General features: G+C 38.7%; 1 protein-coding gene across 4 annotated transcripts in view; it reads right to left on the bottom strand.

Moving 5' to 3' along the window:
• SH3D19 (SH3 domain containing 19) overlaps positions 1–27,538 on the bottom strand; it is an 88,591-nt gene that overhangs the window by 12,095 nt on the left and 48,958 nt on the right. For 2 of the 4 annotated variants that reach the window (XM_074866679.1, XM_074866678.1), the window contains exons 4-13: positions 25,711–25,751; positions 24,755–24,797; positions 23,377–23,524; positions 22,941–23,142; positions 21,335–22,324; positions 10,148–10,255; positions 6,857–6,969; positions 4,599–4,657; positions 2,002–2,266; positions 606–674 (exon numbers count right to left, since the gene is read on the bottom strand). In XM_074866679.1, coding sequence (XP_074722780.1) covers positions 606–674; positions 2,002–2,266; positions 4,599–4,657; positions 6,857–6,969; positions 10,148–10,255; positions 21,335–22,324; positions 22,941–23,142; positions 23,377–23,524; positions 24,755–24,797; positions 25,711–25,726 — 2,013 coding nt within the window. In that variant the 5' untranslated portion in view covers positions 25,727–25,751. The remainder of the gene's footprint in view (positions 1–605; positions 675–2,001; positions 2,267–4,598; positions 4,658–6,856; positions 6,970–10,147; positions 10,256–21,334; positions 22,325–22,940; positions 23,143–23,376; positions 23,525–24,754; positions 24,798–25,710; positions 25,752–27,538) is intronic. The other 2 variants (XM_074866676.1, XM_074866677.1) reach the window with 2 other exon arrangements.

Below are 27,538 nucleotides of genomic sequence, written 5' to 3'. Positions count from 1 at the left end.
CAAAAAAGCCCAACATGGACAAAGATAAGGCCAGAATAATATGAATTACAACAGGTAACACAGAACAGATGCAGATTGCATAGAAATCTATTTCAGCCATGTAGGTTTCTGATAATAATCAAAAAGGCTGCTCATAGCTATAATTTATACTAGCTATTTAATATTAATACAGTCATGCCCTAAAACCAGGTTAGGTTCTGTAGAAGCAGAGAGAGGAAAATACTTTGAAGTCTGTATGTCAAAGCCAATTCACTGATATATCATGTACAGCACTTCATAAAACTACTTGTTTATCTTTGGCCCGCTCTTCAGATACTCAGCCAAGGGAGTGATTATCTTCCTATGAGACAGAGGAACTTTACTAGTTTCCTCTCCCTTCTAGCACTCCAAGTAATTACTGTTGCTTTGCCTCATAAGCAGTATATCCCTGTGCTATAAGGCAAATCACCATTATTGGGTTTTGTTTTGGTGGTTGTTTTGTTTTTATTAAAGAAACACAAGGATTTAATAAACTACTATTACTTTTCTCAGTGTAACCTTTAAAGCACTTGATACAACAGCAGTCTTGCTCATTAAATATTTATCAGCAGAAAAAAATTCCTCACCTTACAGGACAGTTCTCCAGTGTTCCTGGGAAGACAATCTTCCTTGGCAACTCCGTGAGGCACAGGTAGCTTGAACAGAAACAGAGGCAAATGGAAAAGTTTGTTTCACTTCTAAGCACCTGAAATTCTCACTGCAAGTGAAGATGGTCAGACAATGGAACTATTCAAAGCACGTACTACAGGTAACTAATTTAGGAGTCCTGGGGAAGAGGACAAGCTCCTTTGGAAGGCGTTCAGAATGGACTGCTGGTGATATGAGCTGCCACTTCAAGAAACTCAAGTGCTGTCATCCACTTTAAAAGTGTCTTAGCCACCTAACTGGTATCATACCATATGGTACATGATGTTCAGCAACACACTGACATGGAAATGTATTAATTTGTCATGGACGGCACTGGAAAAACAACCTGGGAGGAAAATTTCATTGACAGTAACACTTGAGGGCAGGGAATTACTAGTGATCTGCTACTGAAAAAAAATCTAATCTACAAAATATGTCACACGCTTCTTATGTAAATAGCTGTGGCTACACCAGAGAGGAAGCAACATGCTTCCCTCATCTCAAAGCTGTTCCTACTATCAACTTGGATACATCTTTCTCTCTCTTTCTTGCTTGTCTGCTCCACCAAGGATCTAAATGCAAGAGTGAAGATCAAAAAGGAGGCAACAGAAAGCTTCCACTTCATGCTGAATGTTGATGATGTTCATGCTATGGTTGTGTGGGTGCTTTTTTTAACAACAGCAGTGGTTCAAGCAGTCACCAGCTCTGATCACTGACCAGTTTCAAGTACCCAGGGAAAAGACTCTCTCCTTTTTATCTGTAATGTTGATCCATTTATATTTAATATTCCCTAACAACACATGCAATACCAAAAAGAAACATTTTTATAATAAAAAGGGATGGCATTGATAGGATGAAAATGTAAGATAAGTGACATTACATTCCTCACTCTTTGCAGGCTTGATTAAGCAAGGTAAACTGCTTTTTAAGTTCTAATGCTCCCCCAGTTTTCTTAAGCATTTTGACATATACAGGGAAAAACAATACACAAATGCAATTATTTAGCATCATTTTACATGCTGTAATAGAATTCAGAACTGGTGACTGTACAAAGAACCCCCCAAAACCAAAAGCTATGCATTAAAGATGTATTATAAATTACATATATACACAAAAATACATACACATATATCTATACTTTGCATGTATATTGCTTTCTCCAGATTACCTTACAGTACTTACTACTATTTATCTATTAGTATTTTCTAAGGAAGATTATGCTGATAGATGCACTTCAAAAGCCACATCATAGTAATCCACCTTACTGCCTTTTTCACTACTATTTTAAGCGGCACTGTTTTATAAGCAACAGTCTCGGAATATCTCAACTCTCACCATGTATTTATTGTAGAGAGGATGACCCGGTTTAGGTCTAGGAGGTAATGCTGGATCTGGACTTTTAAAGACTTGACTTTTTGTTCTCTTGGGTCCCAATCTGAACTTGCTGGGTTTTTTATCAGGAGCGATGTCAGAAGTAGATCGCGAAAGAGCATCTTTCTGGGAGGAGATCTTGGCTGCAGAGAGTTTTGGTGGAGGTGGCCTTCCAGGAACACCTTTAGGTGGGGGAGGTCGAGCAGGTATAATTTTTCCATCCGCAGGCCTAAAAATTGGGCAAACCATCAGAGAAATATGCATATTAATAAGGCTGCTTCCTCTTTCTCCACCACAGCCCTAGCTATAGAGTATGCAATAAGTAAACGTGACTCATGATGAGCTGGGCTGTAGAGTGCGTAGTATCTGAAGGTCTCCAGGAATACATGAACTCTTCAGATACTGGGACTGAATGGTCAAGTCCTTAGACAGATCCTTTGACTACGTATTTCCAAGTCTGCTCATCACTTTATCAACAGCCTGCCAGCTTTCTCATGAGCCCACTACATCTAAGCAGGATTTCTTTCAGTAATCCACCTTTAGAAACAGCTTTGTCTGAAGCTGCCTCAGGATGTTCTTCTTCTAGTGGAGAGCTTCAGTGAAAGCCCTGAGAAGCTCTGCTGATCTAGCTAGTTTTCAGGAATCAGCCTAGCTCATTCCCTGGGACGTCACTTACCTGAAGTGACTTTTGGGCCTGTGCTGAAACTCATGACATGTGACACCACTTTGCACAATGGCAGCAATAGCAGAATTTACCATTTTTATGCAACAGATGTCTACTGCAGAAAGAAAACACCAGTGAAAATACTCTAGTTTTCTGGCAATGCTGGAGTACCACACTCTCATTAGTGTACCAGTAGTTTAGAAACCAAAATCAGAGAATAGTAAGTGGCAGTAGTAATTTAAAAAAAAAAATTTTAAACCCAAAAAAATCCCTCTTACTACTAAGCATTGGTAAAAAAACCCTGCCTATACAGTACACAGAAGCCATGATTTTTAGAATCAAAGACTGTGGCCAAATCAATAATTTTCTAATTAAAAATCACCTCTGTTATAAACCAGCATTACATATATAAAACTTTGGCTTCCTGTTATTAAGAACCCTGGCACTACCACTATTCCAAAAATACAATATTGTTTGATTGTTATTGGGAAATTTTCAGCCAGTTACTGCAAGTTTCTACTACAATTGTCTCTCTTTTTTTCATATAGTGTAATTCAGCATAATTATTTGCTCATGTGAATTCCTCAAGGGTCTGTAAAAATTATCAACCACAACAAATGTACATTAGCAGATCTTTGGAGTATCCTTCTGACATATTTTCTGAATGTCATCCACCACCTGAGCAAATAGTGCTCCACTAATGCTGCTGGTAAGAGTTCTCTGTTACTATTCGAGTATGGATTATTTTTTAAATTTAAAAAAATATTTCCACTTCTGTTCAACTTCCACCTCTCCCTTTTCTTGACCTCACCCTAAACTAAGCATTTTTAGTATTGACAAAAGGGGACATTCCAAGTTAGACTGCATTAAATCTGGAAACAAACCAACTCATACATTTGTAAGACAACTCAACTAAACAAGAAAACCCTAACAAGCAATTCAGAGAATTATTACTGCTTACTTTAAAAAAAAATAAAAATCCATTTGAACAGAAGAGTGAAAGCACAAAACGTTTACTGCAGTTCCAGAGACCCTCGGGAGAATCAGGAATGCTGTTATGCTAAACAGAATGGGGGAAAGTAACAAGCCCATAAGGGGCAATAATGAGGTGTTTCCTTGTGGGTGCAACCACATTCTTTCCTGTTAATGAATACTAATTATGATTATTGGTAGACTAAGTTTAATAACGGAAAGATTCTCTTGTCCTGACACAGAGCAAACTCTTGTGTTTAAACCCACAGACGTAGAGTGCAGATGCTGAGATAGCTGCAGTGCACTAGCTGGCCAATGCCTTATCTCCCTCCAGTTTGGCATTTAGTGGACCTGAATTTTAAGGCTGGTCCAGCTACTTTTGCCTCTGCAGACCTTCTTTCCTTTTGGTTTGAAAGAATAAAAAATAAAATAAATCAAGGTTATCATTGATTCTGCACCTTCATAGGCATTTTAGGTCTGAAGTGAACTGTATAAACTAGCCACTGCTTCTGGGAAGGTCCTGGCCCAGCATCTGCCCTTTTCAAGGCGGCAGCATCTGCCACCTCCATTCCTTCACCACTCAAACCCAGCCACAAGTGCAAGTGCTGATGATCAAAAGGTCAGCAACATGCAGGAGGGGATGTCCTTCGTTCAGCTGTGGGTGAAAAGGTTAAAGATGCAGAAAGGAATGACTGTCAGCAGCCACTGTACGTTAGCTGAAGAGCCAAACAGCTGTCCTCCTATAATCTCCCTGCTCATACCAATAATGTACAAACAAGTATTAATCAGCTAGCAACTTGGTCCTGCCTATTTATTAGTGAGCATACTACCTACCCAAGCCTAGCACTAGAGTTGGTAGTGACTAACTAGGCAAACCAACTCAGAAACACCACTTTTAAGTGAGTCACTGAAGAATTGCACTTACCTTGGGGGTAGTACAGGTTCTAGCTGAGGCATTCCACCCTGTTCTGAATGATCCAAATCCTACAAAGATTCAAAAGAAAAAAGCCATTTAAGCCTAATAAACAAAAATTATCTTGTTTAAATGGTGCATTTCTTACATTAAATTATATCATACAGACAGGAAAATGAGTTTCTAGAGGTCTGGAAATAAAGTAAAAAGTATTATGGTGTGTTCTAGCATTTTAAAGTCTTGTTGGACATAGAGGGAGATGTAAATAACCTGGTTGACTACCTGAATCACAGCTTAGATTGTGCATTAGGTATGATCCAGCCCTCTTTTCCTACTACGTGGGAGTCACGGCTAAGAGCCAAAAGAGAGTCATACAAATGTACAATTTCACTGCCTGTAGGATTCCAACTGCTGCAGTTACATTATCAATTTTGATTTAACTTTAACAGATGAAACAGGCTTTGAACAGGCTTAAAGCAGAAAACATGACATTGATGCAACTCACACAGGACAGCGTCTCTTGCAAATAACATTAGCTCTCCTTAAAGATGGCATCTAAGTATGTTTCCTAGAGATCTAACAGATAAACCCTGGTGAATCTTGCTTTGGCAGATTAAGGCATCATTCCTCCCAGCTGCCCATCCTGACCCTGTAGCAGAGTCAGCAGAGGGTAACATGTGCCGTGTCTGAAGGGCTTGGACCACAGTAATGGATTACCAAGTTACCACCCTTTCTGCCTCCTGCTGTTCACTTTCATCCCAGTGCCAGAAAGTAGTCAGCTCTGCTGAATGAGCACAGCTGCTTGTGGAACAGTGTGGTAAATCAGAGTGCTGAATCTGGGTTCAAAAGTATCCTTTTTGAATCAGTAATTTTAAATAGGTCTGAACAGTCTTGTTTACTTAATTAGGGATACATGTGCTTGAAACTGGTAAACAATTTCTGTGATTTTTCCCACCTAGAAAATACCTTGATGTATTTTGTGACAAAATTTTGACCCTTGATTAAGTCCCCAAATGAATGTTCCTGATTAAATGATCCTAATTAGAAAGAAAACAACCTGCCACTTTCAAATCAAATGGGGATGTTACCCTCATACCAAAAATTTTCCTCTTCTGTGTGAAAAGAAATCTGTGCCAAATGCTGCTTATGGTCACAATTTTTACTGTTGCTGGTTAATCACTTTCATTGACAAACAATACTAATTTTAGAAGCACAGAAGTTCTTACCTTTCCAAAGATAAGATCTAAATGTTTCAGTGAATTTGATGCAGTACTTTTCTTAAAAAAAAAAGGCTTCTGAAGCTTATACATGCCTATCACAATAACCTGGATGACACTGTAAAAGTTTTGGGGTTGCATTGCATAAAATATTATTTAACGTCTTGTACTGGAAATTACTTTTTCAGCATTATCCAGAAAAGATGGGACCTCTATGAATAGCCTCCTCAATCATGACATTTAAAAACCCCTTTATCCTATTAGCAGAAGTAGCCACAAAGACATTTGTTGGCAGCTGTCCATCTAGTGAGGGCTTTTGATTTGATTGGATCTTTTTACTGCCTGTAGTTTCCACAAGATTCTCTGCCATTCCTGTCATCACAGCACTCAATATTTGGAAATTCTACTGTCATTTTCTAGTTTATTTTAATTCCCTTTTGTAAATCTGTGTCAAAGGGCATACAGGATACACAGCTACAATGTCTACCGCTACTATGTGCTCAGGAGCAAGGAGCAGAGCCTTACTTTCCAAAGTAGATGGTTCTAATGAGGCTCTGACAGGACCAGTAGAAAACAACTAGAAGGAAAGAGCTGAAGAAAGCAAACTTCATTCATCTACAGAAAAGTTTCCTCTGCTTGGAAATTAACACAGACACTGAGAGGTACTGTGTGTATGAAGGTAAAAAGTACATTTCTAGAAGACTTTGACAATATGTCATTATGTAAGTCTCACGGGACTTTGAACCATTTTGCAGTGCTTTTGAAACTATAATGTAGAATTATCCTGATTCCAGCTACTAAATACAGAAAATTGAAGATAGATGTGATCAAAGTTTAGTAAAATCAACAAAGTGCTTTTCAGAGCTAACAGCAGTCTAAATTACCTAATGAAATTAGAGAATGCAATTAAAAGAAAAAAGCCTTATATTTTTGAGTAGTCCTTTTCATCCTTTGGTCCTTCAAATAACTTACTTTACAAATTCTTGAGAGTCACAGGAGATCTGTTAACCAAAGCAGACAAAGTTCTAATATAGAAAAACAGTTCTAACTTACCACTCTTTTTACTAGGTCACCACTGTTGGGTTTTCCCACTGTGATATCGGAGGTGTTCCCAATAGGCTTTTCAGCAGGAAGAGGTGGAGGGCTGTGCGGGATTTCATTTAAAGCTGTAAAAACCCAAAAGTTCCCAGATGAAAGTCTAATTAACAGCTTCTTTACATGGACCAACAATAGGTAAGGGAATCCACCTTGGTTTGGGGCATTTTTTTGTGAACGCAACTTCCTTCCTCAAAGCCAGAGCAGCCACTGGACAGGACCACTTAAAGACTAGTGAAGAGAAAAGGGACATGAAGGGAACATTGCAACCCTGAGGTTGACTTCAGGAGTACTTCCCATCCTGCATAACAGATCTTCACTTTACTCTCAGGACACCACAAGTTACTCTAGGGTTTCAGGACTTCAGCTGTAATATTTGTTGATATAATATCAGACGAGTAGAAGAGTTTCTACCCCTGGGAATGTCAGACTTATTACTGGATACCCTGAAACACCATCACCATCTCTCAGCCACATTTCTAAACTGGCTCACTTTTTTCAGCTGTCAGCTCCTGGAATATCCTTCAGGCTGGAAAACAGCTGAGGGTTATTTCAAGTAACCCTGAAAGATCAGGAGACTTGGATGGAAGAATCTCCAGAAAGGTAAAGGCAAGGAAAGAAACTGTTGCCTGCTACAAAATTCAGGGTGACAAAGAAAACAGAGATGGAAGCTCCCTGGTAGTCTTTAAGGAGCTAAGCAAATTTAGGACATGAAAGAGGAAACAGTACAGGTTCTTACTAGGGAAGAGTGATGATGTTTTCTGTCTCAGTAAAGAACACAAAAACCTGCTAATTCTATGATATTTGCTTTCAACATCTCTGCCACTGAAACCTGGGAAGCACTTGGACAGGTTTTGCCAGCATATTTACCAATCATTTTGTTTTTCTTGATTGGAACCTTTACACTGTAAAATAGATGGCTTTATATACCAAGAAAATTCATTTCATACAGAGAACTTCAGACACTTAAGCTCTTCTGACTTCCAACCAGTCTTGGAGTTATGTAAAAACATGTGTAGACAGCCTGGACACCTACAGACTGATGACAAAAAAAGAGGAGAGATTCTATCCAAAAGAAAACTTCCGATTGCTCATTTCATGAAAAGTAGTCTCAACAAAGAAAAAACACATAGGAAGGAGAAGTGTTTGTTTTTAACACCTCAGTTCCATTACTATGATCTAAAACACTGGTGTGATGTTTAAAAATGGATCAGTTCAAGGATAAATCCCTTATTCTTAGGACGAGGTCACAGTTACTGTGTTGGCAGTGACCAAACACGGGAAAAAAAAAGTTAGTGAAGTTCATCACTCTCCTAAGCTTATATGATGGATGAAAAGTAAAAGCAATATCTGACAGTAATTGCAAGAGAAATCTTCTCTTATCGTACCTTACTGATATTTAAAAAGCACAAGAGATTTATTTATTCACACCACTTCAAATCTTGATATATACACAGATGGCCTAATTTCCACTTTATAAGACCAAAATTAAAGGAAATAAAGGAAGAAAAAAAACCCGCAAGAACGAGAACGCAGGTGTTATTTTCAGTGATTTCTAAGTGTAATAACTGAAGTGGAAGTTTAGCGCTTCCTTTCTGATCACATCTTGACAAAAATGCTAATGCTAAATGAGTGCTTTACTGGAGTTCAAATTCTTAAGCATTCAGCTCTGTCCCCTTTTCGGTAGTGCTGGGTGGGGTTTATTTTTGGTTTATTGGGGTTTTTCTTTTTGGTTTGTGCTGGTTCCTGACAGAATTATTCTCTATTCATACCCATGATAGTGAAAGACCCCTTGTACTGAGATTATGTGGCCCTCTTACAAGGTAAATCCTACTATATACATGTTATACCTTTGCCCAGTTGTACTCTTCTCATTTTTTAACTTTTAACAGCTTACATTTCTGCAGCAGCTCCTATCTGACAAAAGGCTACGTACGCTGCTTTCTTGGAACCTGCTTCTGTTCCTCCACATCTCATTAATCTTCCAGTCACAGTCTCCCATAAAGCAGTCCTTCACACCCCCCTGACAATTGTAGCTAAGTACAGTATGACTAGCAGTCTCCTGTGAAAAGTTCAATTACCACTAGAGAGCAGCAAGGGACCAGTTATCTACAAGTTCAAAAAAGAATCCAGCTCAGGGGGGAGAAAAAAAAAAAAAAAGAAAAAAACAACTGTCAGGGTTTTGTTTTTGTTTTTAATGGAAATTACAGTTTCCTTTGTAGAGAAGAATTATGTCTTGGGTTCTTTACAGTATTTTGTACACATATTCTTCTAACTGAAAAAAATTATTATTTATAATCAGGTATTCACAGAAAGACTTTTCCTCATAGCTTTATCTTCAGCCTTCTCTGCATTTTTAACCATTTCCACTGTATTTCTCACATATGCAGAGGAAAAGAAAACCTAGTATTTTAGCACTGGGGTGGTGGTGGGGGGAGAAGGGAACTCAGGAAATAATGAGAGAAAATCTTGGGAGAAAAGCCACCTGGACATTTAGTTGCTACAAGCTGGCTCTACAGCTACTCAGTATAGTAAGACATGATTTTGAAATATGAGTTTTAAGAGCTATCTTGTGACATTTCTCCCTAAGCTTTGAGGATAAAACATAAGGCTAAACAGAAGCAAGTATGTACTTCAGCATAGAAACATCAACACAAAGACCTTGTGGCTCTGATAAATTTCCACTCTGAGATACTGTCAATGTCATTTGTAAAGATGTAAAGGATTAGAGGTGGAAGGCATTAGGGATACGATAACTGTCAGAAAAGTATAGTCAAGACCTTGACACAAAATTGAACACATCAGGTTTTTCATTCAAGTTCTCGCATGCCTTTTTTATTCCCTTGACTGCTACCAAAACACTATTGCTTAAATGGCCACAGATTTCAAATCTAACAAGGGTCAAGGGAAGTGTTTGTAGCAAAGTTTAATACACTAATATTGTTCCTTTGACAAGTGGGGGCCCTGCTCCCAGAAAGCTCAAGAGCAGCATTAAAATATCCCCCTTTGCGCAAGGGAGGGAGCCAGGCGAGGTAGATGGGAGGCAGGGAGATGAGAACATGACTCCCAGCTATTTTTCCCTCCCACCACAGCCCTTAGGTTGGCTCCTCTGTCTTGTCAAACTGTACCACGGGATTCCTTTGGCAGCTAATATGGCTAGTAAACAGCAACTCAATTAGTAAATAGTAAGTCCCAGTTAAAATGATTTTCTGACAGAGATTTCTCAGACAATTTGGAAGAAGAACTTACATTTCCCAGGTTTAGCAGGGATTCGGATCACAGTGGGTTTCCGGGCTAAAGCTGGTTGGGCTGTCTGTTCCTTTGCAGGTTCACTTTTGGTGAGGAACTGAAATGGATCTAAAATTTAAAAAACCACAAAATATTTAATATTTATTTGTTGAACACAAATCTCACTGGGTATTGCTTTCATTATTAAGGACATTTATATTTCACACCTAAGAAAGTAAAAAAAAAAAAAAAATCAGGCTGATGCAAACAGCATACTCAGCTCTTTGTACATAATGTGTCTTCTCCGTACATCTGCATTCATAGTTGACTTAACACAAACATGCTCCAGATGCCTTCTGGAATTATATAAGACACTGAACAAGAGGAACTACATTGCTTGGTAATAGGGACCTGAAATCAGGATGGCTTTAGGAAAATGTTTTCAAAGCAGTTGGTCTAATATGCAGACATAGCTGTGAACACATTTGTTAGAAAATTTTAATCAATAAAATCTTGCCAAAGCTAAACAATCAGCACTGCAGCAGATAAAATGCCCACAGAAACAAAACAAAACAAAGCATTTCAATACTACTGATTACAAAATGTCTTTGCTGTAGAACAACTAATTCCCCGGAAGATTCTGCATCATTTTGTTGATTATAAACCTGGTGTCATGGGGGAGACTGGTTCAGACCAAGGACTGGAGTTGTGCTGGAGCTCTGCCCCTGCCTGTATTACTCATTCCTCTACAAGCCTGTCCAATCATCCCGTTGGTAAGACAGGAGCAATGTTTTCTATGCTTCATAAACTTAAGCACTGGTCTCTTATTAATAGGCATGGGAACATATGTGCATGTAGAAGGCAGCTGTAAAAATACTTGTACATAAATAAAATCCAAATCAATGGGTTCTTTCTCAAGTACACCTTCGTGTCAAAGAGCAATACTTCATTTATACCTCTTCTCTGTTGTTAATAACTGCTACCTTTTTCTCTGACATTACCAAAAACTGCAGTAAAATGGCAACGCTTAACGGTATCGTAAATGTGTAAAATAGAAATGGGAGAAGCACTCTGGACAATAAATTCTCCATGACACATATTCATAGCCTCAACAACTGAGTTTGATCTCCTCTGGTGGCCTTTTTAGATGTTATTTATGGAGTGTCAGAGTCTCAGAGAAGAAGTATGCTGGGCATCTCTTTAAATTCTTCAGGACTTTTTATAAAAACATACCCTTTCCCAGAACCACTGTGAAACTTTCTGACAAAGTTGAAAGCCCTGTATTTGATAAGATTTTATCTTCAACACTTTTAAAAACAATTTTAAAAATTATGTAATATGAAGTGATGATTTCTTAGAGATAATTTTGGGTAGTACAACACAATGCAGATCATCAAGGCACTAAAAATCTGTGTCTGGGAATATACATAAGATTTAAGAAAATCTAGAAATATGGTATTTATTTATGAACAACCTCATTAAAAAACTTTTAACATTTTAATTAAAAAAGCCTTGGCATTTTGAAAGAGTGGGGAAGACCACCAAGTACATCAAGCTCTGTATTTTTTTTTTTAACCAAAAATAGGCCCAAAGTAACTTCAGAGAGAGAAAACACTGTGTAATATTGAGCTGCTGAATTACAGTGTAAAGGACTGCCCTCCCATACGCACACGACCTGGTGGTCACAGCTCCCTGGCCTCTGCTGCTGCTCCCCCTTGCCGGGCGCTCTGCCTGCAGCCAGCAGCCCCCTCTGCCCGCAGCCGGCAGCCCCCTCTGCCCATGCCCCCCCGCTCTCCCCATGCCCCCCGCTCTCCCCAGCTCCTGCTGCCAGCGCGCAGCTGTACCAACAGCAGGGACAACGTGCCGCAGGGCCCGTGCACGCTCAGCCCTGCTCAGCTGTCCGCCTCCCACTAGCCCCTTGCTTAAGGCTTTCTTCATAAGCATATCCATCACGTACAGGTTTGCCATGGAGGTTTGTGCCATGGTCTCTCTTGTAGTCAAGACATCTACCTGCCTACAGGCTCCCCAGAAATCTGCCTGGGTACCTTCATGTCACATTTTAATCATGAATCAAAGCACATCAATTCCTTTTGTCACACTGCTTGTACAACAGCTTTGAGCATACACTTCAGGTAGAAAGGATCATGACAGGTCAATGATTTGTCTACAGCTAAAGGTATACAGGCTATAGTTAAAAGTAAGCTCTGTTACCATCTGGACAGAAGATGGCTTCATCACGCTGTGTCCAAAGACACTAGCACATCCAGAAACTAGGCACAGGCAACCCACAATGTTTTAGAAGGTAAAGGTAAAACTAACATCTTGTTTAAATTATGGATTAGCACTAGTCAGTAAAAGGTTTAGGTCACTGCAGTGAAAGCTGCATCAGAGCATGAATTTTTCTAGAGGACTTGAAAACAGAGACCACAAGAAGGGTGCAAGCATTCCATGAGTATGGTCATTACAAGCAACAAAAATCCCACTAAGAGCAATCCTGCAGTTCTAATTTTCTTTTATTCCTTTACACCTATGTCTTGCTAGCTACACTGCTAACATTTGAATTGCATTAAAAAAAGATTTATCTAATCTTAACTCTTAGGCTGGTCTTCAGAGTGACTTTGGTGCAGCTGAAAAAGAGAAAAAGCAAAAGCAGGCTTTCTTCTCTCTTTCAGTTATCTGGCAACTCTGTGACAGATTTAAGGAGTGACCCTGGCGAGGCAGCGGGGCCTCAAAGCTGCACTGGCCTGTTGGGAAGCTGGAGACACAGAGTGAGCAGAGAAAAGGTGAGCAGGGCTAAGTCCTGGGCTCCTTGACACAGCAGGACCGTAGGGCACATGCTGGCACATGGAACACCTCTCAAGGTAAAGTTCTGCAGAGGTTAAGGAAGTTCTGCATAAACAATGAAGAAACAATTTTCCAAAGCCTCCATCTTATAAAAACCTAGACATCGTGAGAACAAGTGGAAATGCTGTAAACACCCAAAATAATCACAGATCTGTATTCTTGTAAGTTTATGGGAGATTTAAAATTGTACAAAATTACTGTTTGCCAGCTGTTAACCATTGCTATGTGTAGAAATGGTTTTCTCGACCAGAGAAGTTGGCAGAGGTCTCTAAATCAATAAATCTGAAAAGTAATTTTTAAGTCTGAGAAAAGTCATTTCTAAAGCTGAGAAAACCATTCCATGAACCTTAGTTTTCCACTCATTATCTTATGTTCAATTACACTGTTGTTACCTCATAATTAGTTCAAAACTCATTACCTTGTTTGTGTTATTCCGTTCCCCAGTGTTGGGTTTGCAGCAGAAATTGGCTGAGTAAACGACAGTGCTGTTTTGTGCAATGGGACTGACAACATATCAAATTTTTATGTTGTTTAACAACAATTGGGCATCGTTTGAGCATAATTCATGGAGGTGTGAAAACAGAATTGTTAATATACTCATTTAAAGCTTCTCAGCTCAAGAAAATTAATCTGCAAGGCATTTTTGATAACACGTATCAACAGACTTTTATCGATTTTTTTTTATTAAACTTTTACAATGATGCTTAAAGCCTGTGTCTTCCTTAATCTCACTTTTCTACAGCTTCTGTTTCAAAGGTTTATCTGCTTGTTTTCAGGAAAGACAAATGAAAGCTGTGTGTTCAAATACACCATCTATCTTTTACCTGTTTAGGAGAGACCTTTTTCTTCCCTCTCACTCTCATTTACCATCCTTGTTTAAAATACAAAATTAGGAAGTTACAGAACAAACACTAGGTTTTGCCCACATGAGCAAGGGAGATGGATATCTTTCTGAAATATTTATTGGTAGTCTTTAACTAAGTGGTAGTAAGATGGTAACAGATACCTCAGCAGCAATAAGGGGAATCTCCAAACAATTCAGATTGGGAAATCTAAAAGCACAGAATAGTAATATCTACTGTAAAGATGCTCAGTCCTGCAAGAAGTACTCTCAGTACATGTAAGAACAACGTAGTATGAAAGGTGTTGATGCTGACATTACAACACTTGACACTACAAGAAGTATGCAACTGTGTCTACTTTCAATGTTAAATTATTCGGGACTATTCAGGAGTAGACTTAGTATGGCTTCAGACTTAAAATTGGAGCAGAGACAGGCAAATCTGCTATCATACTGTTCTAGGACTTCTTTCTCCCCAGCCTACACAGGTTTTTCATGACTAGCCCAGTTATTTTGGTAGAGGCTATGAATGGACTGTGTGGTCCTGCTCCATTCAAAGATTTATAGTTCATCAGGCCAAGGAGATCTGCTTTACCTGATATGGCACATTTAGTCAAACGGGTACTTGAGTGGGCTGGTAAAAATCACTTATACTTAACACCCTTTACATACAGGTAGCTTTTCCAATGTGGTTGCCAAAGCATTAGTTTTATTTGCACACCTGCTTATGCTGCTTTATCAAAAGCACACAACACTGGAGCAACCACACAGCAATTCAGAAAGTTTTATCTTGAGGATTATTTCTCCTCCCAGAAACATTACATCCAGATGCCACAACAGAAATTTCAAACTTCTCACACATTAACAAGCTCTTTTAAAAAGAGTTGTGCAAAGACTTCAGGACAGGAAGAATTTATCCAGCAACATTTATTGCTACTCAGAGCAGAGAAAATGTAGTGTACTACTTGCATAGGTTTTAGGCATTGTTCCCTGTTTAATGCTGACATCTGATGGATCACCACAAAAAGCAAGGCAACTCAAGGCCAGCAATCACTATTTTTGAGGAACGAGTCCAATCCAAAGAATGAATGATGTTTACAGGATACATGTGGAATTTGCAGAAGGAGCCTAGCCATCAGTATGACAGAAGTGCACAAGTCAAAGAATTATGTAGAGTTTGTTATTCTCTGGAAAGTATAGAAAAAACAAATGCTGAGAGATGCAACAGAAGATCCAACCTAAATGTACTTGTTGACAGTACAAGACATCCTTAACTGAGCAATGAAATATCTCATCCACAGTGTTAGAAAGTTGGAGAGCAGATAAAATAAAACCTACTACTAGAATAGCAAAATTTCTTGGGCTATTGTAACACTTAATGGCAATACAAGCATTTATGGCGTGGAAAATGACAGTGCTACATGGTACAGAGACAGATACAAAGAGACCTCTCCTGAGCTTTCAGCACTTCTCTCTCAAACTGTGGGAATGCCCACACTTACTACCTGTGTGTATCTAAAAGCACAACCATTTGGTTCATTGCTAGCTTGTCCATACTAGTAAAGGTGATAGTAATTACCACCGACTTTGGCACAAAAGGACTGCTTATACCAGCATGAGCTATTACGTGAGAGTTTGGAGGCTATTCCTACATCATTTTGCTAGTTGAAGTAAGGCTAGGATAGTTCAGATTTCAAGAGCCTTCAGGAGGTCTCTAATCCAACCTCCTGCCCAGAACAGGTCAGCCATGAGGTCATGTTGTTAGAAATTGGTTGCATAACCTGGTTTAACTTCAAAAATTGGATGCCAGAGGGTATTTGGACATACAGTGGGTGACAAAAAAAACAACAAACTCTCAAGTTACCCTGGAGGTTAGGAAACAGCCTTGTCCATTCTTGCCAGATGAATGAATGTTTGTTCATTGGCAAGAGACTGAAGTGCCCCAAACAGTCAAGCTGAAAATCTCCAAAGCAGAGGATTGGTGATGAAAAGCAATAGGGCATACAAAATCTTTTTAATGAAAATGTGAAGGACAAGGGAATTTATGCTGTTTAAAATATCTGTCTACTCTCTTGTAAGAATCTCACAAGCTTTGAGCAAAGTAAAAAAATAGTATTCTTTATAAACACCTCTTAAATAAGCATTTTGTTGTTCTTTGACAATCTTTCTGATCAAAGAATATCTCAATTTTAAATGTTACTGTAAAACAGAATTAATCATCAGAGAAGACAGTTATTATTAAGAACATTATTACTTGTATGTTATCACTTAACAGCATCTATAGACATGGAACTCAAAAGCAAATTCATTAGCATTTGACAACCTAAAGGGCTCCTCATCTATTATGTAGCTATGATTTAAAAACATTATTTATTTCCTGAAACTAGATAGAAGGCTCTCTCCTGCGGCAACAGTGGAGTCACTTTCAAGCTCCCTGAAGGCTCCAATTTATGTTTACTAAGCAAACGCCTGTAGCATCTGAAGAGTTAATGGATGCTTGTTACTACTTCTGATGGAAATTGCCAACCTTGCAGCAAAAACAACAGGACACAGCACAGACCCATACCGCCACTAGTCCACCTCACAGTAGCATGTCTTCAGGTAAATCTGGTTTTGTTGGGGTTTTAAGCCAAATAGCAGATTAAAATGGATGAGACAGCTCACTCTTATGGGGATGATACTTCTGGCAGTAAGTAAAAAGGAGACAGGTAACTTTAAAATAACTACAAGAGTAATTTGAAGTAACACAGCAGAACCCTAAGAAAAGCTGTATTATTTTGAAGATATGTCTGCACTAATCTATCAATTAGAAATATTTCAGTCTTATTTTTTTTCCTTCCTGAGGAAGCAATTAAAAACAAGCAGCTGGGCAATAACCCCACAGCAGACAAATTTGGAGTTACTCAAGCAGCAGTTTTACTGATTTAACTACAATGTCACACAAATTCAACCATTCATACCACAGGAAGTAATAATACATATAAATGGATAGCAGCACTGGTTTGGTTGTGGTATTTTTGCCATACAGGCAGAAATGAACGTTTATACTGCAATGAAGTAGATAGATAGATAGATAGATAGATAGATAGATAGATAGATAGATAGATAGAACAATTAAGAAATGCAGTGGTCATATTACTGTTAGAATTGAAATACACTAATATGATGAAAATATCAAAAGAGCTGTCTCCTGCTGGTAAGCTAAGGCTCTCTCTGAACTACTTTTCAAAGCTTTTGGTTTAAATTGAGTCCTGGTGTATCAGGCATAGAGCAATCAATGAATGATATGCTGTTTTAGAGAGAGAGAAGATGAGAGAGAACAATAACTCTCCATATGCGAAAAGGAATGAAAACATTCTAGCAAGATCACCTCCAGGTTTTAATTTAAATGTGTGTTTTAAATGCACTGTTACCTTATTTTCTTTGACCAAAACATACATCCTCAGAACATTTAGCAAGCAGGCACACTACATGCTTTAACATAGCAACTAATACAAGTTATGGGTAAATTCATGGATCTTCTGAAGCCATGGAATTTACACTCAGTTCAACTTGCACTAGGATTTCATTTCTCTGTAAAAATGGATCAGTGAGAAGAGAGCCCACCTGACAGATTACCAAAAATTTTAACCTTTAACCTTCAGGAACTGCACAAATCCCTGTTATCAGCTATAAGAGAAATGTAAAAATACCCCAGATGATCCAAAATATCACAACTGTCACCAAAGCATTAGCACCTCAAGATTTAGAGTCCCAAACAGATGCCTTCACATTCTAAATGACTGACTCGAACAGGAGTAACTTCGTTAAGATACAAATGGCTTTGAACATTATCTCTAGCCTTTGAATCCAAAATTGTGGCACTTAAAACTGGCATCAATTTTGGCTGCTGATGAAAGGAGCAGTTCTACAGATTTGTCATTCCTGACTTCTCCTTCCTAGCACTTCCCTTGGGCCAGCATCAGAGACATGAGTTGGATGCGAGGTTCTGCCACAGTTTACCTCTGAATCTCAGAGCTGTTGAGCTTCCAAAGCTCCCACAGACTTCAACTGGCAGAGTGGATGCTGAAAGCTTTGAAAGGGATCTTGGAACCCAAAGTCTCTATTTGCACCAAAACAGTTCCCCCTCTTCATACAGGCTGGACAAACATAAAATCATTAATGTTTGGATAGGGCAAGTTGACTCTACTAACAGCTGTGCTGGTGGAGATGCTGTCAAACACTGATGAAGCCCATGGGATTGCTTGAGGTAAACTTGAAAGAAAATCATTCAGCTAGCTTTGGTAGTTAAACCACCAGTTAAGCACTGACAGTTAAACTGGTGAAACTATAAACTGGTTTGTTGCCAACACTGTTGATCTTAGCACATAAATAATATTCAAATATCACTACTGTGGAGATGGTAGCCTTCTGTTAAGAGGAAGCTGATGTCTTATGTCAGCCAACTAAATTGCTGTGGAGACTCTGAATTTGTTTTGCCTGTTTCACCTTTTCATTCATATGCTCACTTCAACTTCTGTGCCCTCCCCATCATCAACTGAACGCTTCACTTTCTTACTTTTGCATCAGGCATTAGCAGCAGCAGCAGCGATCAATTCATCCATTAGTCTAAGCACCAGACGGGTTTGTGCTGTATCACACAAAAATTAAGTTTTGTGAATGCTGTAATCTGTGATGCAACACTGCTCTTTGACAAACAAGCTGTTGGTGCTTAGTTTCAAACACCACTGCATAAAAGCCTTCTTCCTTTCCTAGGGTTGCCATAACAACAAGCAGAGCACTGTCATTTTGCTAAGTAATGACAATGACAAATATGTAAGAAATGCAAAGGTCTGGGGAACTGGGAGTGAGATTAGAGCTTCTCTTCCTGCCTTTACAAAACATTTTACTATGGATTCATCTTGCAAATCCTAAGCTGTTCCTATGGGAACATGAGAAATAGCTAGTGTTAGTGCTCCGTGTTGCCTCATTTTTCAGAAAGCCAGTGTTCTTCTTGTGGATGCTTTGTCAAGACATAGCACGCATTAGTAATGAAGAGTACAGGATATGATCTTGAGCTCACAAATGCTTGCAAAAATCTGGAATGAATCCTAATTTTACAGGGTAATAAAGTGATAATGCTGTCAGGCCTTTTTCTCTTTAGTAGGTAAGAAGGGTTTGCAGTAAAGATGCCATTTTATTGAATGAATAAAATCACAGACAGGTGACTCAAGAAGCCAGGAAACTATTATCTGAATAATTCTTCTGTTAACCATGAGAATGGAAAGTATTTTCTTCTTAATTAAATCACGAATAACACCTAGGGCACCAACCAGAAAGATGAAGGCTGACATTCTTATAACTTCATCATGAAAGCTATTTTTTCAGGTGATTTTCATTTGGGATCACTCAACCTCTGATTTAACAGAAGAATTAATGGTTTTTAATTTTTCCAGGTGGGGGGAAAGGCAGTCCTTTAATGTACATAGCCAAAACATCATGTTATGCACTTTCAAAATGTAAGTATTCTCTTTTCTTGCCTACTACTTGGAAGAGTTACACTTTCCCTGTTTATTGCACCTATTAATCAAAATAAAATGACTGAAACTACAAGTTTTACCCTAAATGCACAGAAAACAAGAGTCATCCCTTGTGCTTCTAACTTTCTTCTAAAACCATCACATGCACAGTGGCTGTTCCACAACTCCAGTCTCCAGACATGATGATCATGACTCTGTTCCAAGCTAGACACTGTCAGTCATACAATTCCTTGACATAAGTACGAAATGCCTCTCCAGACACTTCTGCCCCCTTCCAGGCTTGGTATAGCTTCTGTGGAGTTCCTGGAATCTGTCAGTCCAAGAAAAAATGGACTTGTATCCATGTTGAGCTAATCACTTCTCCTGCAGGATCTTCTGTTGCCTTATTTCACCACTTTCATAAGCTCCCCTGAGATCTATATGTCCATACATACCTATCTTAACAGTTTAGGGCTTTAAGGGACTTTCTACATCTACCTCGGGGTTTTTATGCCAATCCAGAGGAGAAACACTAACAAAATGGAACTTCATTTAACAATATAATCCACAAACTCTGAAGAAACTGCATTTGTTAACAATGATTAATATAGATTTACTGTGACAACTACACAGTATCTATGCTTCTCTTTTCAGAAAGCTGAGATGTTTAATGATAAATGAGGCTAAAAAAATAATATTAAAAAATCACAGCTAGTTCCTTAAACAAGCATTTTGTATGACACATCATCAACTGGCTGGATGGCCGGGCCCAGAGAGTTGTGGTGAACGGAGTTAAATCCAGTTGGTGGCCGGTCACAAGTGGTGTCCCCCAGGGCTCGGTTTTGGGGCCACTCCTGTTTAACATCTTTACTGATGATCTAGATGAGGGGATCGAGTGCACCCTCAGTTGCAGAGAGCTGGGGATGAGTCTCTTTAACCAAGTAACAAGCGATAGGACAAGAGGGAATGGCCTCAAGTTGCGCCAGGGAAGGTTTAGACTAGATGTCAGGAAGTATTTCTTTACAGAACGGGTTATTAGGCAGTGGAATGGATTGCCCAGGGAGGTGGTGGAGTCCCCATCCCTGGAGGTGTTTAAGAGTCAGGTCGACATAGCACTGAGAGATATGGTGTAGATGGGAACTGGCAGTGCTAGGTTAATGGTTGGACTAGATGATCTTCAAGGTCCTTTCCAACCTAGTTGATTCTGTGATTCTGTGATCTGTTTTAAAGCAGAACTCTCCCTGGATTTCAATGGGGCTGGTAAGCTAAATCGGGACATACATGAATATTAAAAGGGAAAAACCTATTGCTGTAAAATTTAATTACAGCCAACACCCACCTGTGTCTTCAACTACCTAAAACAGCATAAAAACAAAACAAAACAAATCGACCCCAAATGACAATGGAATCAAACAAGGTTTATGAAAGGGATGTAGCTGCGGTAATTAATCTGTCCATGTGAAATAATTATTTTCACTTCCTAGAAAAAAACTGAAGTTGCTCAACAAGAATATAGTCGCATGACAAGACAAAACACAAGGCTAGGAAAGAGAAAATAAGTAGACACTGGTGGGATGAGCAGAGTATCCCACTATGTTTGATCACAAGTTTCCCTAAACGCAACAAACGTTGCTGACTTCTCTAGATGACTAGGTTTCCACTACAGAACTTCAGGCACTCAAATAAATTAGTCAGATTAGATGGCAAGAGAGAAGATGTCCCAAGTTCCCCAGAGAGAAATGTGATACACTCTGGGGGTGACGTCTAGTGTATAACATCAAGTCTTTTATCATAATTTTAGTAATCATGTAATAAATCCAGCAGGCAAGTTCTGAGATTTATATAGCCTTGAAACCTCCTGAGTCTCAAAATCCAAGTAATTTCATAGTGATCTTGACATAATAGAAAACCAAGAATTTCACATACACACATAAATCCCATCAAGACAGGTAGTCATAACTCACACAGGATCATACACCTGTACAAAATAACCACAGTGACAGTTTAAAAAAAATTTCTCCTTACCTGCTGCTGCTTCAGAACTGATGCTATCTTTAACTACACTAGCTGGATTTAGGGTCAAAACATCATCATCAAAACTGATCAGATCTCCTTCTACACTTTTATTTTGCAAAGCAGGTGCTGAGGAGTTGGCTGCAGGTGACAATTCCCCCAGAGACTTGAAAACTTTTTCTTGGGCAGATACAGAAGCCCTTGGGGGAGCAGCAATCGGTTTTAGTGGGGCCAAAGAAAGGGCAGGATTTTCTACGTAATGTGATTTTTTAGGAACGAGAGGCCTTGGAGCAGGAACAGGAAATTTCTTTTGTCCATCGTTGTTCTCTGCAACTGATCCACTCTTTGCATCAAGAAAATCACTACTACTACTTTTAACGAGGCCAGGTTTTGGCTTCTTTGGCAGTTCAGGTTTGGTTACAACATTGCTCCCAACTACTTCAGGTTGAGGCTGCAATTCCTTGGAAGGTGTTGATTTGCTTTCTGTCCATGCATCCCAGTCTCCTGAAATTCTGCTTACTCCTGGCTTTGGAGCAACTACTGGCTTCTTTGCAGTAACAGGTCTTGGGGCAAATGAACGAGGGGCAATTTCTGGCTTTTTTGATAATCCTGAGGTATCAGTAGTTCCTTGCGATTCAAAAACTTTGATCCTTGAAACAATACTATTTTGGTTCTTTTCTGTACTCATGCTGTCCATCACCAAGTGATTGTCTAGTAAGCTATCATCTAAGAGGGGTGACTGCTGAATTGAAGGTTGCTGCCTTTTTGTAGCAGACTGGTTCACTTCTCCATTGTCTATCTTACTTTCAGTACTTTTAATCACAGGTCTGAGATTGCTTCTTGATCTTGGCTTTGGCACAGGACATATCACAGCATTGGGATTTTCTTGGCACCGCTGACCCTCAGAAATTTCAAAGACTATTAAGGGATTCTCATTTTCTGAAGGAGACCTATTCAGGAGAGATGCAGAAGGCCTAGGAGGTTTAAGAGGACTCTGCCCTGCTAACAGAAAAAAAAAAAAGGCTTTGGTTATCTATTCCGGAACACTTTATTTATGTTATTTTTTTGCCAGCCATCAGGATGGTAAACATGATGGTTTTCAATTCAGAACTTACTGCTGCTTGTGAAACTGCAGTTCTCTTTCTAACAAGATGAATGAAAAAATATACAAACTCTAGGAAGAAGCTGAAGATTGCTGAAATACATGGTATCTACACGCTGTGAGTTCATAACTACTTGTTAGCTCACAGCATGAGGGGCATGCAGGCAACATCTAGACCAAAGAAAAGTAGAACAACTTTCCCAGCTTGGTTGGCACAGTTTTCAGTCTGAACATATAACACTGCTTCTATTCTGACTGGACATCTGAGCTCCTCTGGCCCCAAAGCAATTGCCATTATGACTGAATCGAGAAAAACTGTTAAGATTTAATTATAGTCTGACCGTGAATGCAATGGTAGTTCTTCAGAAAAGAGGATTTTTCCAGAAATTTACAGCAATAATCATTCACAGAAATTTAACTGTTATTCATATTAAATGCTGCACAGACCAATAATAAAGAACATCTTCAGGAGACGGAGTAAGGTTTTAATCAGTGAGAAATCCAAAACAGCCTCACCTGGATAGCCTGCAGATTCCCAGTGTGTAGGCACACTAGTTTTAACATTACTTCCTGGCAAATGGCTGATTAGTTCCTCTGGAAAGTCAGTTTGTGTTGCAGAAGTAGTGGTATGTCTAGGAGCAGCAGCATTATTGTTATTTGTTGTATTGACTTGCACTTGATTGATTTCTTTTATCACTTGCTCATATGATGGTGGAAGCTACAAAACAGAGAAATAAATATTAATGTTCATCCAGATGTGATCCTTTAAAAAAGAAAGAAAGAAGCATATAAATTTAGAAATACTGAATTAACATATGCAGAGGAAAAGAACACTGTCATAGTCTTTTATTCAATGTGATGAAAGTCTTAGCAAGCAAAAACTCTGTTCCTCTCTAACTTAACATGCTTTTTACCTTTGTAAATCAAACACACCTCATAAATTCATGCTCACCTCAGCTGGAATATGCTCATTTCTCCTCCACTGAGCATGAGATGAAGCAGAAGGGAATCCTAATCCGTGAGGAGTGACAGGGCTTGCACCTGGAAACCAGGACGACGGCCGGAGGGGTTCAGCAGCAACTATTGTAATTTCAGGACGCCTGGAAATGAAGACAGAGGGGAATAATTACCTAAAACATTTTAGAATAATTCTTTTAAGTATAAAAGACCAAGGTTTTCGCAGCATGGAAAATCAAAATATCTCAGGTCTTTTTGATTTAACCAAAGATGTTTTCCCATGATTTCAAAGTAACTTACCTGACCTTTCTACCAAGCACTTAGGCTTCCATTCAAAGAACCTAATTAAATGCCTAAGCCAAAAAGTAGGTTTATTGGCTTCAGTGAAATAATTTACATGCTTACAGCACTTAAACACAAGTGTAACCCAATTAAATGGAAGAAGTCTTAGTCTTCACGGGATAATGAGAACTAATCAGGTGGTTGCCCTTAGCCTGCTACAATGTGAAAACAGTAGGATAGTTAAAACTGCTTCTGGCTGGCTACCTAAAAGCTTGTCTGTCCTCAGACCTCTAGGGAAACCTCCCACTGTGCTAAAGTGGGGCAGAGCAAGCCTCATGAGGCCTTTGGGACAGGGCCTATTTGCTTACAGCATCTAGTACAATAGGGACTTCTGTGATAGTTAAGGACCCATAGGTACTACCCCTGTTTTACCACTGTAACAACTTCTTTAGAGCATAAGCTGCAGTGACAGCCCACGTTCCCAGACCATGGTCCCCAGAGTACCACTGATCAATCTAGAGTCTCACACAAAATACACTTTGAGAAGTGAGTTTTGTGAGTAGATGAAGCATCTGCTACAGAAGCCTCTGTCTGCTGACAGAGAAAAACTGCAGAAACGTAACTTCTAAAACTATTGTAAGAAGGATTAAAAAAGGGGGCTACAGTTCCTTCACACCTGAAATAATGGCAGACTCAGTTCACCACCCCTCCAGGTTGATGACCTCCTTTCTCAATACCCTTTGAGAAACTGGAAGGAGGCCTGAAAGTGTGCTTATTTTCATTGTGAAGTGATCCAGTAAATAGATGTCAGGAAAGTAAAACAGTTCTGCAGAGGTTTGATGGTTGGTTGCATTCTTTGTTTGAGGACATATACAAAAGTTGATGAGAAAAATCCTCAAACTCAACCTAGCCTGTGCTTAAGAATCACAGTATTTCCATTTTATTCCAAGTCTAATTTATTTTTAAACACACTAAGGACAGAAAGAAGGAAAAAATAAACCAGAGGAGAAAGCAACAGAAAGTAATACTGTGACACAATCTAACAAGTTTTACAGTAACACCTAACTGCAATATAAATAATAGCATCATACCTTCTATCCCTCTGCTGTTCGCTATGGCTAGAGGTCCGAGAAGCTATTTAAAGAAAAGAAACAAAAGTTTTAAAGAGGTTAAATATACTGTCACAACAATAAGACGAGGATAATAGCAGAGCCATTACCAATCCTCTGTCAATGAAATGGAGAACATATAGCATCTGATCATAAATTCCAGATTTTAAGAGTGGCCAAGTTTTTAAAAAAATAGTATTTGTATTAAATATGAGAAGTTTTTAAAAGGTTTAGGGTGCAGTTTCATAATCAGTTTAAGTCACTCTATGTCCAAGTTGCCACCAAGAGAGATGGTCCTGTCCCCTTTCTTCTTCCTCACCACTGTTCCTGCATTCTGCATTGTGGTGACCCTAGAGTTGAAACTTCTTTTTCTTTAGTTAAAACAATCCATGAATAAAACAAAAAGAAGTGTTAACCATGTCTGGCTTTGCTTTTGATGGCTCATTTCTGAGATGTGTTCTTTAATCTTTTCTTAATGCCTCTTTTTGTTTGTTTTAGAGAACGTACCGTAAGAAGCTATTTCACCCTCCTTTATGTAAAAAGAAAAAATTAAATGTTCCCAGCTAGAAATTTCCTAAAGTTTAATCACTTGTGGATTAAAAGTCAGCAACATTTTTCTTTTTTTTTTTCCAAACAATGTGTTTTAAGTTACATAAAAGAAGTGAATCCTGACCTCTTCATTTTTCTATTTTTGACATATTTATATTCAAATAGTTTTTGTCAAGAGCCACATTATATTTTCATTTTGATTTCTTTAGAGAGAAAAGGAAATTATCTGAGGGACAAATTTTTGCATAGCAAATGCAATTTAGGAAGCGTTAGAGTCTTATTGTGCAAAAGCTGACAATTATGCTGTTCCTGTGTCATCACAGAGTCATTAGCTGAAATTGACAAAGCATACTTGATTCAAGAGTTGCATACTATTGTGTCAGACATACCTCTTCCACAGGGCATTTTTGATGTGCGCTATTCATGAGTGCTAGAGGGAAAAAAGAAGGGGTTACAGAGGAGGAAGAGAAGGTGAAGGAGCACAAACCAAGGCTTCAGAGTGCCAGAAACCATGATCAAATGGGTTAGTCACACAAGGATAGCGCACGTGCCAGTGTTGTAAGAGGACAACTGTAACATCTATTCACAATATAGCATCTTAAAAAACTAAAAAAAGAGCAGATTTTATTTCTGGTCTCATGCTGATTTTAACAATGGCTACTCAGAAGTTTCCCTTGTAATAAATTAACCATGAAGAATATAACTGAATATGGGAATGTTCACTGTATGGCTCAAGAAAGAGCCACTGTAGAAATGGGGAGAGGGAAGTCAAATCTCTTTGAATGCTTTATTTAGTTTAAAATCATGGTTTATTTGGGTCTGCGCTTTTTCCCTTCCAAAAATAATGGGTTACACTGAGGAGTTGATACAGATGCAAAGAAGCTGGGATTCCATAATTTATACTCCCACTACCAAAAAGGTATGGGCAGGCAGGTTGATCCCAATAAGGGGCACACCTCAAAATTTTGGGCATGACTGCACATCTCCTAAGCCAGTTCTGTAAAAATTGTTTGGCTAAAGTAAGTAAACTTCACCTTCACCTTCTTCTTCAGGGACCTTAACACAGCATTGATCTAATACACACATTAAAGAAAAAAACAAACAAACTGACCCAAACCAACCAATTCCAAGATTACTTTTGCACAGAGGATGGAAGAAAGTGTTTGTTTGGTAAATGTATTCAATACAACTGCTTGAAGTATAGCCGAATTACAGTGATAAGGGCATTAGAAATAAAAGCTAATTAATGAGGGACATAAAACTCAATTGATAAACCTGTCAAATTCTTTCACTCTTTCTTAATTTCTAGCTAAATTCTATATGCTGCTTTCTCTTGTGAGACTCCAAATATACTTCTATTTATTAAAGTTATTAAAACAAATAAAAAACCCCTAAAAAAATCTGAAAGACCTTCTTCCTTAACACAGGCAAAAAAACTCCGGTGAAGCATCTATGTAATCCATCAGACTCCAAATTTCAAGTAAACTCACTTGAAAACAACACATTTAAAATATTTATATAAAAATAACTGTACTAGTAGATATAAATATGTCTCTTCAAAAGGGCTAATAGCCAAGCCATCATATATGTTTTCAGAATGTACTTCTTCTGTTTGAAAAAAAAAAAAAATCTCCCAGGCATTTATGGAATCAAGCTACTTCCATGTACATAAACATTTAATATAAACATTTATTTTTTAAGGACCTTGACCAAGTTCTTCCCTCCTTCCATCACCTGCTCCCCTCTTTTTGCTGTCATGTTTTTGTTATAACTACACTTCTAGAACATTTTTTGTTTTGGAAGCTCTTAAATCTGCAGTAGGAACAGAGGTGAAAGCTACTGCATCTTCTGCTCTCTTGTATTTCTTGGAGTTCCACAAATACTAGAGAAAAGAAAATATAAACTTTCTAAACAATCCTTGCCCCTAGATTTGCACAGTTTTTATTCCTTTACCATTTCAAAGAAATGAATTTAAATTCAAAAGTGTATGAAAGAAGACATGAATTTTTAAAATATAGCACACACCTGATTTAAAAACATAAGAAAAAAACCTGCAGCCATTTTTCTGGCCTTGTGGTTGTGCTGTTTTTTTGTGTGTGGCAGGGGTTTTTTGGTAGGGGGGAGGGGGCTAAAGTGGTGGCCCCCTGTGAGAAGCTTCTCAAAGCTCCCCTGGCTACAAGTCAGACCCACCTCTGGCCAAGGCTGAGCCAATTAGCA

Source organism: Strix uralensis, chromosome 4 (assembly GCF_047716275.1).
Source record: "Strix uralensis isolate ZFMK-TIS-50842 chromosome 4, bStrUra1, whole genome shotgun sequence".
Taxonomy (NCBI): Eukaryota; Metazoa; Chordata; class Aves; order Strigiformes; family Strigidae; genus Strix; species Strix uralensis.
The sequence above is the reverse complement of the archived record's forward strand: the minus strand, read 5'-3'. Positions and strand labels throughout refer to the sequence as shown.